This window comes from Phaenicophaeus curvirostris, chromosome Z, assembly GCF_032191515.1.
Source record: "Phaenicophaeus curvirostris isolate KB17595 chromosome Z, BPBGC_Pcur_1.0, whole genome shotgun sequence".
Classification (NCBI taxonomy): domain Eukaryota; kingdom Metazoa; phylum Chordata; class Aves; order Cuculiformes; family Cuculidae; genus Phaenicophaeus; species Phaenicophaeus curvirostris.
Genome location: NC_091431.1, coordinates 72,225,414 through 72,237,712, shown reverse-complemented (window position 1 = coordinate 72,237,712; position 12,299 = coordinate 72,225,414). Strand labels below are relative to the sequence as shown.

The window sequence follows — 12,299 nt, the reverse complement described above, 5'->3', positions numbered from 1 at the left end:
CTGTTTTTGCCATGCTCTGAAAATGCTCACACACAGATGCTCTTCATGTGCTTTATTCCTTGCCTTTACCTTGCAGAGGCTTTCACAGTTTGCCCTTCTTAACCAATTTTCTGCTTGATATGCTTGCTCTTTCAGTATATATAAACACAATATTCGTCAAAGCAAGTAGAAGATTCTAAGAGCTGTTTTAGTCCATAAATAGTATTATGGCATGCTGAATCAGTGAGATACGGCAGGGAATTTTGTTCACTTTGGGTCAATGACAAAATTTCTATTGATTCAATTGGAGTATTATTTACTCATAATACTAGTAGGGGAGTTTAAGAAACGCCAGATATGAGCACCTATGTGAGTAGAAAGGAGACAGGAAAGAAATTTTTCATGCATTTTCAAAGATGCTCAAGGCCAATAAAAAAGCTCTACCAGAGACTTTTCACATTTTCTGCATCTGTAACCCCTGGAAAAGGGCAGAGAGATGATAGGGTCCCTTTTCTGTGGTTTGCATCACTGATGGAGGATATCCAGAAGAGGATAAATCCTGGCAGGCAGACAGATTCTATAACAGGCATACCTGTTTCAAGCACCACAGAAGAAGCACTAGGTTTCTTATATGCTTCATTTAAGCAGGCCTGGTGTACTACAAGATATTTGGGAGAATTTTTTAGAATATTTTTGAAGCACGACATAATCCAGAGATGAAATACATATTAATATTTAAATATCTTCCTGACCCACTGAAAACTATGTCTCATCTTTTTCCCAAGGTCTCTCCACTTCTTTTACCCTCTTCTTGCTACCACAGCTCTTACAAAAAAACCATGATGTTATGACTATTACAGCTGCTGAACCAGTTTTGTAAACATTTGATTTTTAAATAGAGGTCTACATTATCAGTATGACATTTTTCCCATGGAACAAACAACAGTAGTTTGCATTACATCATATTACTAACAGCACTCCAAAGCCACTTTGGGATGAATAGTTTCCATAAGGAAAATGAAAACAGATCTTTTGCTCTTGCAAACTGCTTCAATGCACTTGAAATGGATAGTGCTTATCTGCATAAGATGAGAATGTGGGCCAATAAGGTTGTTTTGTGTTACACAGAAAGTCAGTTGTCATAATGAAATGACTTATTCTAACCTCTTAGGCACCAACATTCTGTTGAACTCCTTTTTACAAGTCCTGTGGTGCTTTCACACCCGTTATTCCTGCCACTTGTAGCAAAAAAACTTCACTGTGATTTCAGTACTTTCTGTTAGCTCTGAAACCTTTGTGTTAGCGCAATGATGTGGTTCATTAATTGCTCATACAGGGCCAAACAGGTTGAATCTATGCTTCCCTTTGCTTTCTAGAGTTTGCCAGATGGTATGTACTGAAGGGCTCTGAGTAGTGCCCTGGCACTGATCCCCTCAAAATCACTTGAAAATTTTTCTACTTAGTCAGTAACAGTAGAATTGTTCTAAAATTATGAGCATGGTTTGTGTCACAGAACAGCAATAATGTTATCATGAACTCACACAGCCCGTAAATGGTACCATGGGGGAGAGAAAGGCTGAGGCTGAGGTTTGTCTCTGCCAGCTGAGGATGAGTTAAGGTCACTGCAGTCAGACTTCATGTCCCAGAGGACATTAACAACCTCCACTATCAAAACTGAATGAAGATCATTGTTTGACCCAAGGGATAGTACTCATGGAATCATAGAATAGTTTGGGTTGGAAGGAACCTTAAAGATCATCCAGTTCCAACCACCTTCCCATAGGCAGGGACACCTCCCACTGGATCTGGTTGCTCAAAGTCTCATCTTTGATGGGAACGGTTGGACTCGATGATCTGGTGGGTCTCTTCCAACCTGCTTATTCTGTGATCTCACCAGGCCTTGAACACTCCAGGGATGGGGCATCCACAGCTTCTCTGGGCAACCTGTGCCAGCGCCTCACCACTCTCACAAGAAACCATTTCTTCCTAAGATTTCATCTCAGTCTCCCCTTTTCCAGCTTAAAATTGTTGCCCGTCATCTTATCCCTGCACTCCCTGATCAAGAGCCCCTCTCCAGCTTTCCTGAATCCTCCCTGTAAGTACTGAAAGGCTGCTACAAGTATTCCCCAGAGCTTTCTCTTCTTCAGGATGGATAAGACGAGTTCTCACCCTGTTCTCTTAAGGAGGGTTCTCCAGTCCTCAGGTCATCTTTATGGCCTCTGGACTCACTCCAACAGATCCATGTCCTTCCTCTGCTGATGGCTCCAGAACTGAATGCAGCACTCCAGGTGAAGTCTCATGAGAGCAGAGTAGAGGGGCAGAATTACCTCCCTTGATATGACATCACACTTCTTTTGATGTAGCCCAAGATACAGTTGGTTTCTGGGCTGCAAGCACATTGCTGGCTTATGTTGAGCTTCCCATCCACCAGCACCCCCAAGTCCTTCACTTCAGGCTTACTCTTAATCCATTTTGCCCAGCCTGTAATTGTGCTAGGGATTGCCCTGACCCAGGTGCACGACCTTGCACTTGGCCTTGTTGAATTTCATGAGATTAGCACAGGTCCAATTCTCAAATTTGTCATAGTCCCTCATCTCCTTATCCACGCCTTGAGGATGGAGTGCAAAATTACCTCCTAAAGTGGAAGTCCAATTATATGAAGGATGACCAAAGAAAGTTTGAATTGAGCTTCACTACTTCTAGAAGAAAATATACTCAGAAAAAAAGAAAGATAACCAGAAACAAACATTATTTCTGATGATAGTTATTTTGCACACATTTGCTGTTTTCATTATTTTTAATTATTACAGGGCAGAGATTAAGAATGAAAACATTCTAAATAAATTTGAAAAACACTGAACTCATATAAAATGAGAGAACATTATCACATTAAAAAAGAGATCTAAAAAACCGTTACAACCTGCTAGGCATTGTGCATTTCCTAAACCTTATTTCTAAGACTTTCAAAGAGTTTTCTCAGAATTGGTTTAATCCATAGGAATAGACATTGCTGGCACAGTTACCAGGGGTGAAAGTCACAGGTTGATCCTAGCAAGTACCTGACTTTACCCTGTGAAAGCATATGGGGATGCTGATCAAAGGCTTCTCCCTGTCCAGAAGACGACTGGTGGGGAGTATGATGCTCTGACACTGTACATGGTTGTCAATGGTTTGCTGAAAAAGAGATCAGAGGCAAAAAAGCAGGAAAACATCAGGGAGGGAGCCTCCCTCATCAACCCTGTCCCCAAATGACAGAAACCCAACATCCTCAACTCTTGTTCTAATGATGACTGCTCTCCGAGACTTGGTCCATCATGCCTGTAAGGCGACATCACAAAAGTACAGTAGAGCTCAATGACAGTGGGAGCTCATAGAAAATCACTGGCAGGAGGGGAGATCAGTCCTGAGATACGAAACTTGACAGTTCAAAGACACTTCTAAGGGAGTCTTAATGCAGGCCTTTTAGGAAAATGTGGTCAGGGTTGGAGACCAGTGGCTTATACATCACAGAGCCCAGTAAAAACAGTGAGCAAAGATGTTAGCACTTTTGCAAGCTGTTGTCAAAAGCTGGGGCTATGCATATGTTAAAGAAAGAAAGAGGAGAAAGAATAAAGTCTCATTACATTTGAGATCTTTGGAGCAGCTCTACTCCAGCAACATAAGGCAATAGCTATAAAAACAGTAGTCAGAGGGGTCATCTTTGTGGTTGTATGAGTCAGTTCTACTAAGCCAGACCATCCCACAAAGCTTTAGAAGGGAAGAATATGAGAAGACGTTGTCTGTCTCGCCTGAGCATCACTGCCTTGCCCAGGAAACAAGATTTAATTTCCATACGAAGGTAGCTAAGCCGTTGAGGAAGGCGATGGATCCTGTTTGAGGTGGAGAAAAAAGATGGAATCTGATGTCGCTGCAGAGGAACTTGTGGATGTTGAAGCTGGCTGTGTAATGGCAGCTGACCACGCTCAGCAGTAACTTGGAAGAGAAACTTAAACCCATACTACGAACACTTCCAAGTCCCATTGTCACAGCATGAGATTTTGCAAAATAGAAAATATCCCCTGGCCTACAGCCCTTCATCTCTGATACTCAGCAAGCACAGGGTTGGCTCATGCCACCCTATCATCCATAACCCAGCTCCTGGGACCCCCTGTTTTCTGCAGGGATAGTGGAGAAAGACGCTTCACTGGCTTTGGAATTAGGAATCCCACCTGGGTGGGAAGTACTACTGTACTGGTGCCTGGGGAGATGATTTGGACCAGAGATGTTTATGTTCTTTTGGTGATATGCACAGCCTCAAAGTGTGAATCCCCTCTTTGTCCATGGGGCCCTTGGCACAGTCCATTTCTGACTTTTAAGGATATTCTGGGAAAATAAGGAAAAAAAAGAAAAAAGAACAGAACCAAAGCATGTTTTTCTCCATTACCATAAAGAGGGCTTGCGAATGCATGGTATTAGCATCCCAAAAGCTATTAAACTCCTTAGTGATGGGAAACAGATGGAAAATAAGACAAAAGAATTCACAACTCATGTTAGACTGAATTGAATTCCTTTAATTTCACACAATGAATAACATATGAATAGGATTAACTTTTTTTTTCTTTTTTTTTTTTTAGTTAAGTGCTCTATACTGTGCTAACCTGATTTGGTAGCGAAAAGACTGAGCTTTGTTTTAGAAAAAAATGTTTAAAAACCAACATCTAAGATCATGAAGGAGCATGACATTAAAGCATGCCAGATGTATCTAAGCCTCAAAGAACATCAAGTCCATATCCATTTTTAAATGTACAAAAATGCTTCATGAATAAAAACTGTTACAAAAAGAACATTTCAAACAATGTACAAGTTTTTTTCTTGCCTCTATATTCAATAAAATACAAATACATTTTTTTGCTCTAAAATATGTTTACATACAATCAAAGTAGAACATGCAAATTACACTTTAAAAAAGGCTTTTAAAAACCACTTATGAATAGAAACTAAAAATTAGCCAGCACGACTTATAGAACAATCTTGTGCCCCATTCGTTTGATTTTTTTAATTTTTTTGAAATACAGTATATACATATTTAACACTTCATGTGCATTTATTATTTAAGAAATAGCTTAAAAAAATAAAGAAAAAGAAAAGTAAAACAAATCAACATGGGATTGAACTTCTTCCCCATGTTGTCCAATTGGCAGCTCTTTTCATGTTTCCAAATTTTTTTTCTTTTTCTTTTTCTTATACGTAGTGTTTTATATAACCTAGGCAGGCATCTTAAGGAGATCTCAAATATGTGTCTTGTCTTGAAATGTGCTTCTAATTATCTCAGAAGTGCTGCACCCCAGTTTTTGGATGATATGGAAAGAAGAGGCACTGCAAGGGCATGATGTATGTTTTCTCAATTCAGCAAACCATCTTTTCACTTTTTTTCTTTCTTGTCTTATTTTCCTTGTTCTTTTACTCTTCAGGATACTACATAAATGTGCTTAAGTGCAGTCCTGAATTAGGGCCTGTGAAAATAAGACTTGGGGAAATCCTTTTGTATGGAACAGTGACTCCTGTTTATTTTTCATATTGCTGTAGCACTCAGAAGCCCCAATGACAAACCAGTAACTCATGGTACCAGATAGTGCTAAACAAATACAACAACACAAATGGAATATTCTTCATGAATGGCCCAAAGCATTGCTGTCAAGTGAAGAGTCATGGGCTGTGCTGTAGGATGCCCTAGCAGCTGATGACTATTATAACTTACTATTTTTTTCTCATTTTTGTGGTTTTTCTTTTTGACAATTACCCAAAAACATGCAAGGTGCTTCACAGAAAATTTAATATTGATGGGCTTAAGAAACTAGGAGTATGAAGCTCTTAGAGACACAAGTTCTTTTATTTTTTTTTTTCTCCCTCTCACCCTACGCGCTTATGCCCGTTCCTGGTTTTATTCCGGATTGAGGAGTACAAGACCCCTGGAAAGGATGCAAACCTTTGGCCTCATTTCACATGGCTTGCAGCCATGTGATTTTGTTTCACATTTTTATAGAAGCATATTAAGATGTGTGTTAATCTGTGACACAGTGGAGGTGTTTGAAAGGCCTTTATGTTCTTAATAAGCAAAAGGGCTTTTCCCCCAGTTTTATACATTTCTTGGTAAAGTGTGGGGAGAATTTAGAGAGTTCCTCAGTAAATCTTCCTAGTGGTAGGGGGAAAAAAATTCAAAAAGCTCATTACCGGAATATTGTTGGGTAATAAACTGCAGGAGTGGGATTTTAGCCTTAAGCCCTAAAACTAAATCCTTTATGATCTGCATGTAGTACATCGCCTTATAATATTATTCTGTCAGCAACTTGCTTATCATATTTATAGACTATGCAACATGCAGAACACAAATTCTGAGTGCCATCTAACAATATTTTCAGCCTGCCTTCATACAAATTAACAAGCTAATCTTGCTGCCAGCCAGGACTGCCTTCACTAGGCAGTTGCCTGGACAAACAACCAAAGCTGTACTGCAGTACCATGTTCTACCAGCACCTTCTTGCCATGAAAATAAATCTTGGGTATCTGAAGTAAAGCCCATGTTACAATGACAGCTTGCATTTACCAAGTCTTGAGTATTTTCCTTGCTTTCCCTAGGACCAAGAGGGTCTCATAATTTTTTTCTTGCCCTGTGTGAAATGCTCAGTGAAGGGAATACAGGGTTGTGTCTTCTGAGCAGATGCTCTCCTTAAGCACTGTGCCTGTAGCAGCATTTTGGGTAATACTTTTTGGAAGAACAGGAGCACTTTTTTCTCCAAAAGTCAGGTGCGTGGGAGGCAGCAGCCATTCAGTGATATAGGGGGGCTGCATCCCAGCGCATCCAGAATGGAACAGCTCAAATCCAGCCCTTATTGGCACTCTGCAAGGTCTGACGTGTCTTGAAGCCGCAATGGACATTCAATGACAGAATTTGGTCCTTTCAGGCCTTTGCTCCAGTTGCTACACATCGAAATGTCCTTCAATGCTAGGAGATCACCGAAGATAAAACTAAGGATAAGCTTGTGTCTGGCTTAGTTTCATCTTATAGGCTACATGGAATACCAAACAGTTTTTCTTGCATTTTAAGCAAGACTATCACGTACTTTCAGGCCTAAAGGAAAGATGGAAAAACAGGATTTCTGAATCAACCAAACCTCAGTCCAATGCCTATTAAAGAATAAGGGAGGAGCTCAAGGTGGCTTAAGTGCTTTTTTTTCTGCAGGCCTAGAATTTCAGTAAATAACACTGTGCTAATTTAAGAGAACCGAAAAGCAAATTTTGTTGTAACACAATGAGCAACCAGCCAGTTTATTTCTAAGCTGCATTAATTGGAAAACAAAAAAAAATAACAAACACAAAGAGTAAATGAGTATGATGAAAGATACAAAACAATATGGAAACAAAATTCTGTGATCCCCTTTATCAGTTTTAAGGAGATAGGATCTCAAAATTTGTTTAAACTTTAAAAAAAAAAGAAAATATCCCCTGTTCCAGTCTCCCAGCCCCTATCCAAACCCCAAATGCATTCACTTTTAATAAGCTAAGGTGCTATCACAGAAGAAAAATCAGTCTTTAAAAATAATGAGCTGCATGTTTACAGTGTCCCTTTAACACTATAGTCTTGGTATGATTTTTGTAAATAAATAATAGAATAGAAACACAATATTTTTTGTGGGGACTTTTTTCGTTGAGTTTGTTAGGTTTTTTGGTGTTCTTTTTTCTTTTTTTTTTTAGTGTCATGCTATTTGATGTTTCCTTGGCAATAAGCCAGTTCAAAGATTTCTCAAAAAAGGGAATAGCAGTTGGCTTGTGAATCATTAATTCCAGTCCTCACTTCCTTGCTGGAATTTTCCCTCCCCCCTCCCATTTTAATATCCATCTTGCCATGCCAGGTGTTGACTGTACTGAAGTACTTTAAAAATAAATGAAATAAATTTGGAAGTATCTATTCAGATTTCAACAACTAACTTTTTTTTTTTTTTTTTTTCCTAAAAGCATTGCTACTGCAATGGAACAGCTTCATGTTCAGTCTTTGTTTTAGTTAAACATTTTAATTGGTCTGTGGAAATGGAGCTTGGGTATTTAACCCAAGTAAAATCAATGGCTAACGTACAACTTGAATGAGAAATGTACAATTTGAACTGACCATTTAAAGAGACGATTTGTCACACACAGTTTGCATTCATGCAGACTGAGAGCTTTATAATTACATTATGTACAAAAAAGAAAATTTTTTTTAGTTTATTAAGGCAACCACAACTTGGAGAACATGTCCAAAGTGGCATTAATACAATTGCAGTGGTGATACCCTTTGAACATGTTTATTTTTATTTTCAGATAAGAACACTTATTCCTTTTCTTTTTTAAGAAATAATTGCCAAGAAAGAACCTATTTTCCATAGGGTTTTGTTATCTATTTTTTAAAAACAATCTACTTTGTCTGTTTTCTTTAAAAGAACATATCAAGGCATTGCTACCCAATGCAAATTATTCCGATCCTGGGTTTCCCATCAATTTCACTGGGAATTGCAAGTGGTAAGAACTGGTTGGTTTGGGCCTTTTCTTTTTACTTTATTTTTTCAGCATTATATTTTTTTCTTTTATATTTTTTGTATTCTTTTTTTGGTGATTTTGTCCATGTTTACTATAACTCTATTCCCCAGAAGTGCCTTGCTGTCCTCTACTCATATGTACCAAGCACCAAAACAACTTGGTTGATGGATGACCCCTTTTTCACATGCTATTGAAAATGCCAAGTTGCTTCATTGAAACGTGCTATTATAACCGTGTACAACTTATTTAAATGTTGTGATATTCTGTTGTTTCTTGGGATACCATTCAGAATGAGTGTGCACGTGGCTCTACTTTTCTATTGCCTATATTGCAGTTAGTTGTAACTAGGCATGTAAATGAGAAAGTAATACATAGTTCTAGTAGGAGTCAGGCATTTTGGGTTATGCTGCCCCAAAGCCTATTAGGTATATAAAACTGGAAAAAAAAAAAATCAAACAGATTATAACCAAGATCACAGTTGAGAAAATTACACTATTTTTTTGTTCTTTTTTACTTTTGTTTCTTTTTTTTTTTTCTTTTTAACAGTGATTTCTACTATGGTATGGTTACACTTAGTTTCACCTGGCCTGCCAAACAGAATCAGAGTTGAGCATGCAGCCCTGAACGACAAAGCTCAGCTCTCTGCGAGGATGACCTCCCGTCTCCGGGTATGGTATGAGAACAGCAATGCTGAGATGCTAATTAGTTTTGGAAACACTGCAAAGTAGATGCTATCCCCAACAAAGTCACACCCCCCTCCCCCCATATCCCCATAATTCCAGCACCCTTTCCCCCTTTTTCTTGGGGGTCTGGGGCCAAAGTGATGAAGAGGAAGATGTGAAACCCGTCTGGCACAGTTCTCCATGGCAGGCTTCAGCCGCCGAAGAGACAAGTAAGTCTGGTACTGCCACAGGGGCGAAGTAGACTGCGTGCCTCCAGTCTCTTAGTCCTGGCATGCCCCGCTACTGGCACTTGACATCCAACAGTGTGTGCCAGCCTTAGGGAAGGCCATCGCTTTCGCTTCCTCTTCCTTTCCGGTGCCGCTTCACTTTCACATCCTCCTCTTCCTCTTGCAGGGACTTGCTTTTCCTTTTTCCAACCCGGGGCATCCGGGGTGGAGGAAGAGGAGGTGGAGGAGGAGGAGGAGGAAGAGGAGGTGGTGGAGGTGGCGTCTCTCGAGCCATGTGTATGACAGCTTCAATGGTGGCCATGATTGTATCTTGACTGTCTGCTTGCTCCAATATCAAAGGGTTGAGTGTCGGTCTCTGACCTCTTTTACTGGGAAGGTCAATGCATTTTTCCAGAACGGGCATTTGGTCTCTGGAGTCTTCATCGAAGGAGAGCGGTTGCTTTCGAGGACGCCCCCTCCGCTTCTTGACAAAGTTATTGCCTGTCTTTGATTGTCTCTGCAGCCGCTTGGCTTTCAGGATCTTGTTCACATGATCCAGGTTCTTCTTTGTGGACAGGATCTTGGTGTAGTTGCACATCTTTCGCACCTCACACTGGATTGCTTCAATTTCTCGGCGCTTGAACCTTTTTTTCAGTGGTGGGCCGGCTGTCGGGAGACAAGGACAGAAACAGCAGCGGTTTAAACAACTATGAATGGAAAACCTCCTTTGCCTGATTTCAGTGTCACAAAGTCTGGTTGCTTTCAAGCCCAGTAAGCAGAATATGACTGCTGAAAATGCAACGGATATGAGAAAGGGCTCTGCATAGGAAAGCAGCAAAAATAAAGTTAAAAGTTCATTTATTACAATCCCAGAGGAATTGCTATTACTTCCTTTTCACTGTCCTAGACTAAAACACAACTTTAGCTATTAAGCAGTCCTTAGAGACTTCTCTAGAGCTCTCCCATTTTCAAAAGAAATAAAGCTTTTCCACAGCAGTGTTTTACTGTGAATTTGCTTCATTCTCATTTCTAAATCCCTAGTGGGAGGGAAAGAAGGACTGTTTAGGACAGGTGTTGTATTCAACTTCTATAACTATTAAACATTCTGTGTCGCAAACGTGTACTCCTGATGTCTTTATCCTGGCCTTTAATATTTGCCAAGTGTGACAGTTAGCATGAGAAGTATTTTTTTACTGAAACTGGGGTGCACAGAAAAGGTGGGTGCATGACTTTACCTGTGGCAAATTCACTAATCTGGCCCTGAGTTTCATTACTATCATTTCCACAGATTCTAGCTGAAACTACTCAATCATATAATTGAATTTAATGACCACCAAAATAAGCTTACTCCTGGTTCAGATCACTTACTTAAGATCTGAATGAAGTCCAAAGCAGTGAAGTCTCTTGCCAAAGTCACGTTGTGAGTCACTGTCAGAGCTGGAAAAAGTACCCAGCCTTTATTGGCTTCTGGTCCTTTGCTTAGGACATGAGACCTTGCTCATTTTTCTTAAAATGTCTTGTTGTCCATTACTACATGTGGCAATTATTCAGAGTTCAGGATTTGCACATGGATTATAAATAACTACCCCTTTGTGAGACAAATGAAATATATTAATTCTGCTATTGGAATAACTGGTGTTTCCTTTCACTCCTAACATATCTATTCTGCACTGCTCAAAAAGAAATGATGGAGTTCGGAATATCATTTCAGTAAAGAATAAAACATCCCACTAAATTAACCTCAGCCCACACCTACTTGCAAACTTAATTTACACCTGACTGTCAAGCAGTCATTTGGGTTTAAAATCCTTGAAGTTTCCAGAGCAGCCGAGATTTTGAGAAAGGTTCATTTGGGGGTTATCACTCCTTTCCTGGCTAACAGGCTAATCTCCTAGTAGTAGTTTAAATGAAGTTGCTATTGCAGCATTTTCTGTAGATAACCAGGAGCTGTCAAGTGGTAGAATCTCCTCTTGCTCTCTATGGGCTATGACAGATTCAACATACAAACCTCACTCACTTTCTTCCTCTCTTGGAGAACATAAATTATTGGCTCTTATACCCCCATGTTGCTTGGATTCAGCAAAGAGCTTGCGTAAACAAACCCCAAGTTCCAATGCAAGAAGTAGGAGTGAGTCATAAACAAAACACAGACATATGCTCTCTTATAAATAAAGACCTGGATGGCCAACTTCCCAAAGTCTGGTTTTCATTAATTACAAAACAAAATACATTTTCCATATGTAACCCACTCCTTATACTAAAAAGAAAAATAAAATCTATTTGCAGTTTGTGATTCACAGAGGACAAACGAAAAGGAAAATGTAGTCATTTTGGTACAAAAAAAAAAGAGAAAGGAAATTAAATATCCAAATTGAATAGAGGAAGATAATTAGTTGGACAACATTCCTCTCAAGTAAGTCACCCCTAACAAGCATGGATGCAAAACCCCTAAGGGCAAGTAGCAGTGAACTATTTCTCAGTTATCTGATCAGAAAAAGGTTAGACCCCTGACACACAAAATGATTACCCTCATCTGGTCTCACTGGGTATTGACATATATAGTCCCGCTATTTCTAACCCTAAGCATTCGACTCCCTTGAGTCCTTCCCAGATCCTGGGAGCTGCTTCAGGTTAGAAGATTTAAGAAGATTTTTCCACACTCTTTGTATTCACTGTCCAACTTTTGCTTTTTCTTCTTGTTGTGAGAACACATTTTCAAGACTCCTTTTATACATTCCTATATTCAGGTTGCAATTATCTTTTTAGAAATACAGCTGAAATATTTCAGTTGATGAAATAAAGCTTGGAGATGGAAATTTTAGCAAAAATACAGGAAAAAATGCAAAGTTCAAGGTGAAATCAGGAGATTTGACAATACTCT

At 39.5% G+C, this 12,299-nt stretch overlaps 1 protein-coding gene across 3 annotated transcripts in view; it reads right to left on the bottom strand.

Moving 5' to 3' along the window:
- Positions 1–8,955: 8,955 nt before the first annotated feature.
- SETBP1 (SET binding protein 1) overlaps positions 8,956–12,299 on the bottom strand; it is a 262,079-nt gene continuing 258,735 nt past the window's right edge. For all 3 annotated transcript variants that reach the window (XM_069880365.1, XM_069880366.1, XM_069880364.1), the window contains one exon: positions 8,956–10,084. In XM_069880365.1, the coding sequence (XP_069736466.1) occupies positions 9,528–10,084 (557 nt within the window). In that variant the 3' untranslated portion in view covers positions 8,956–9,527. The remainder of the gene's footprint in view (positions 10,085–12,299) is intronic.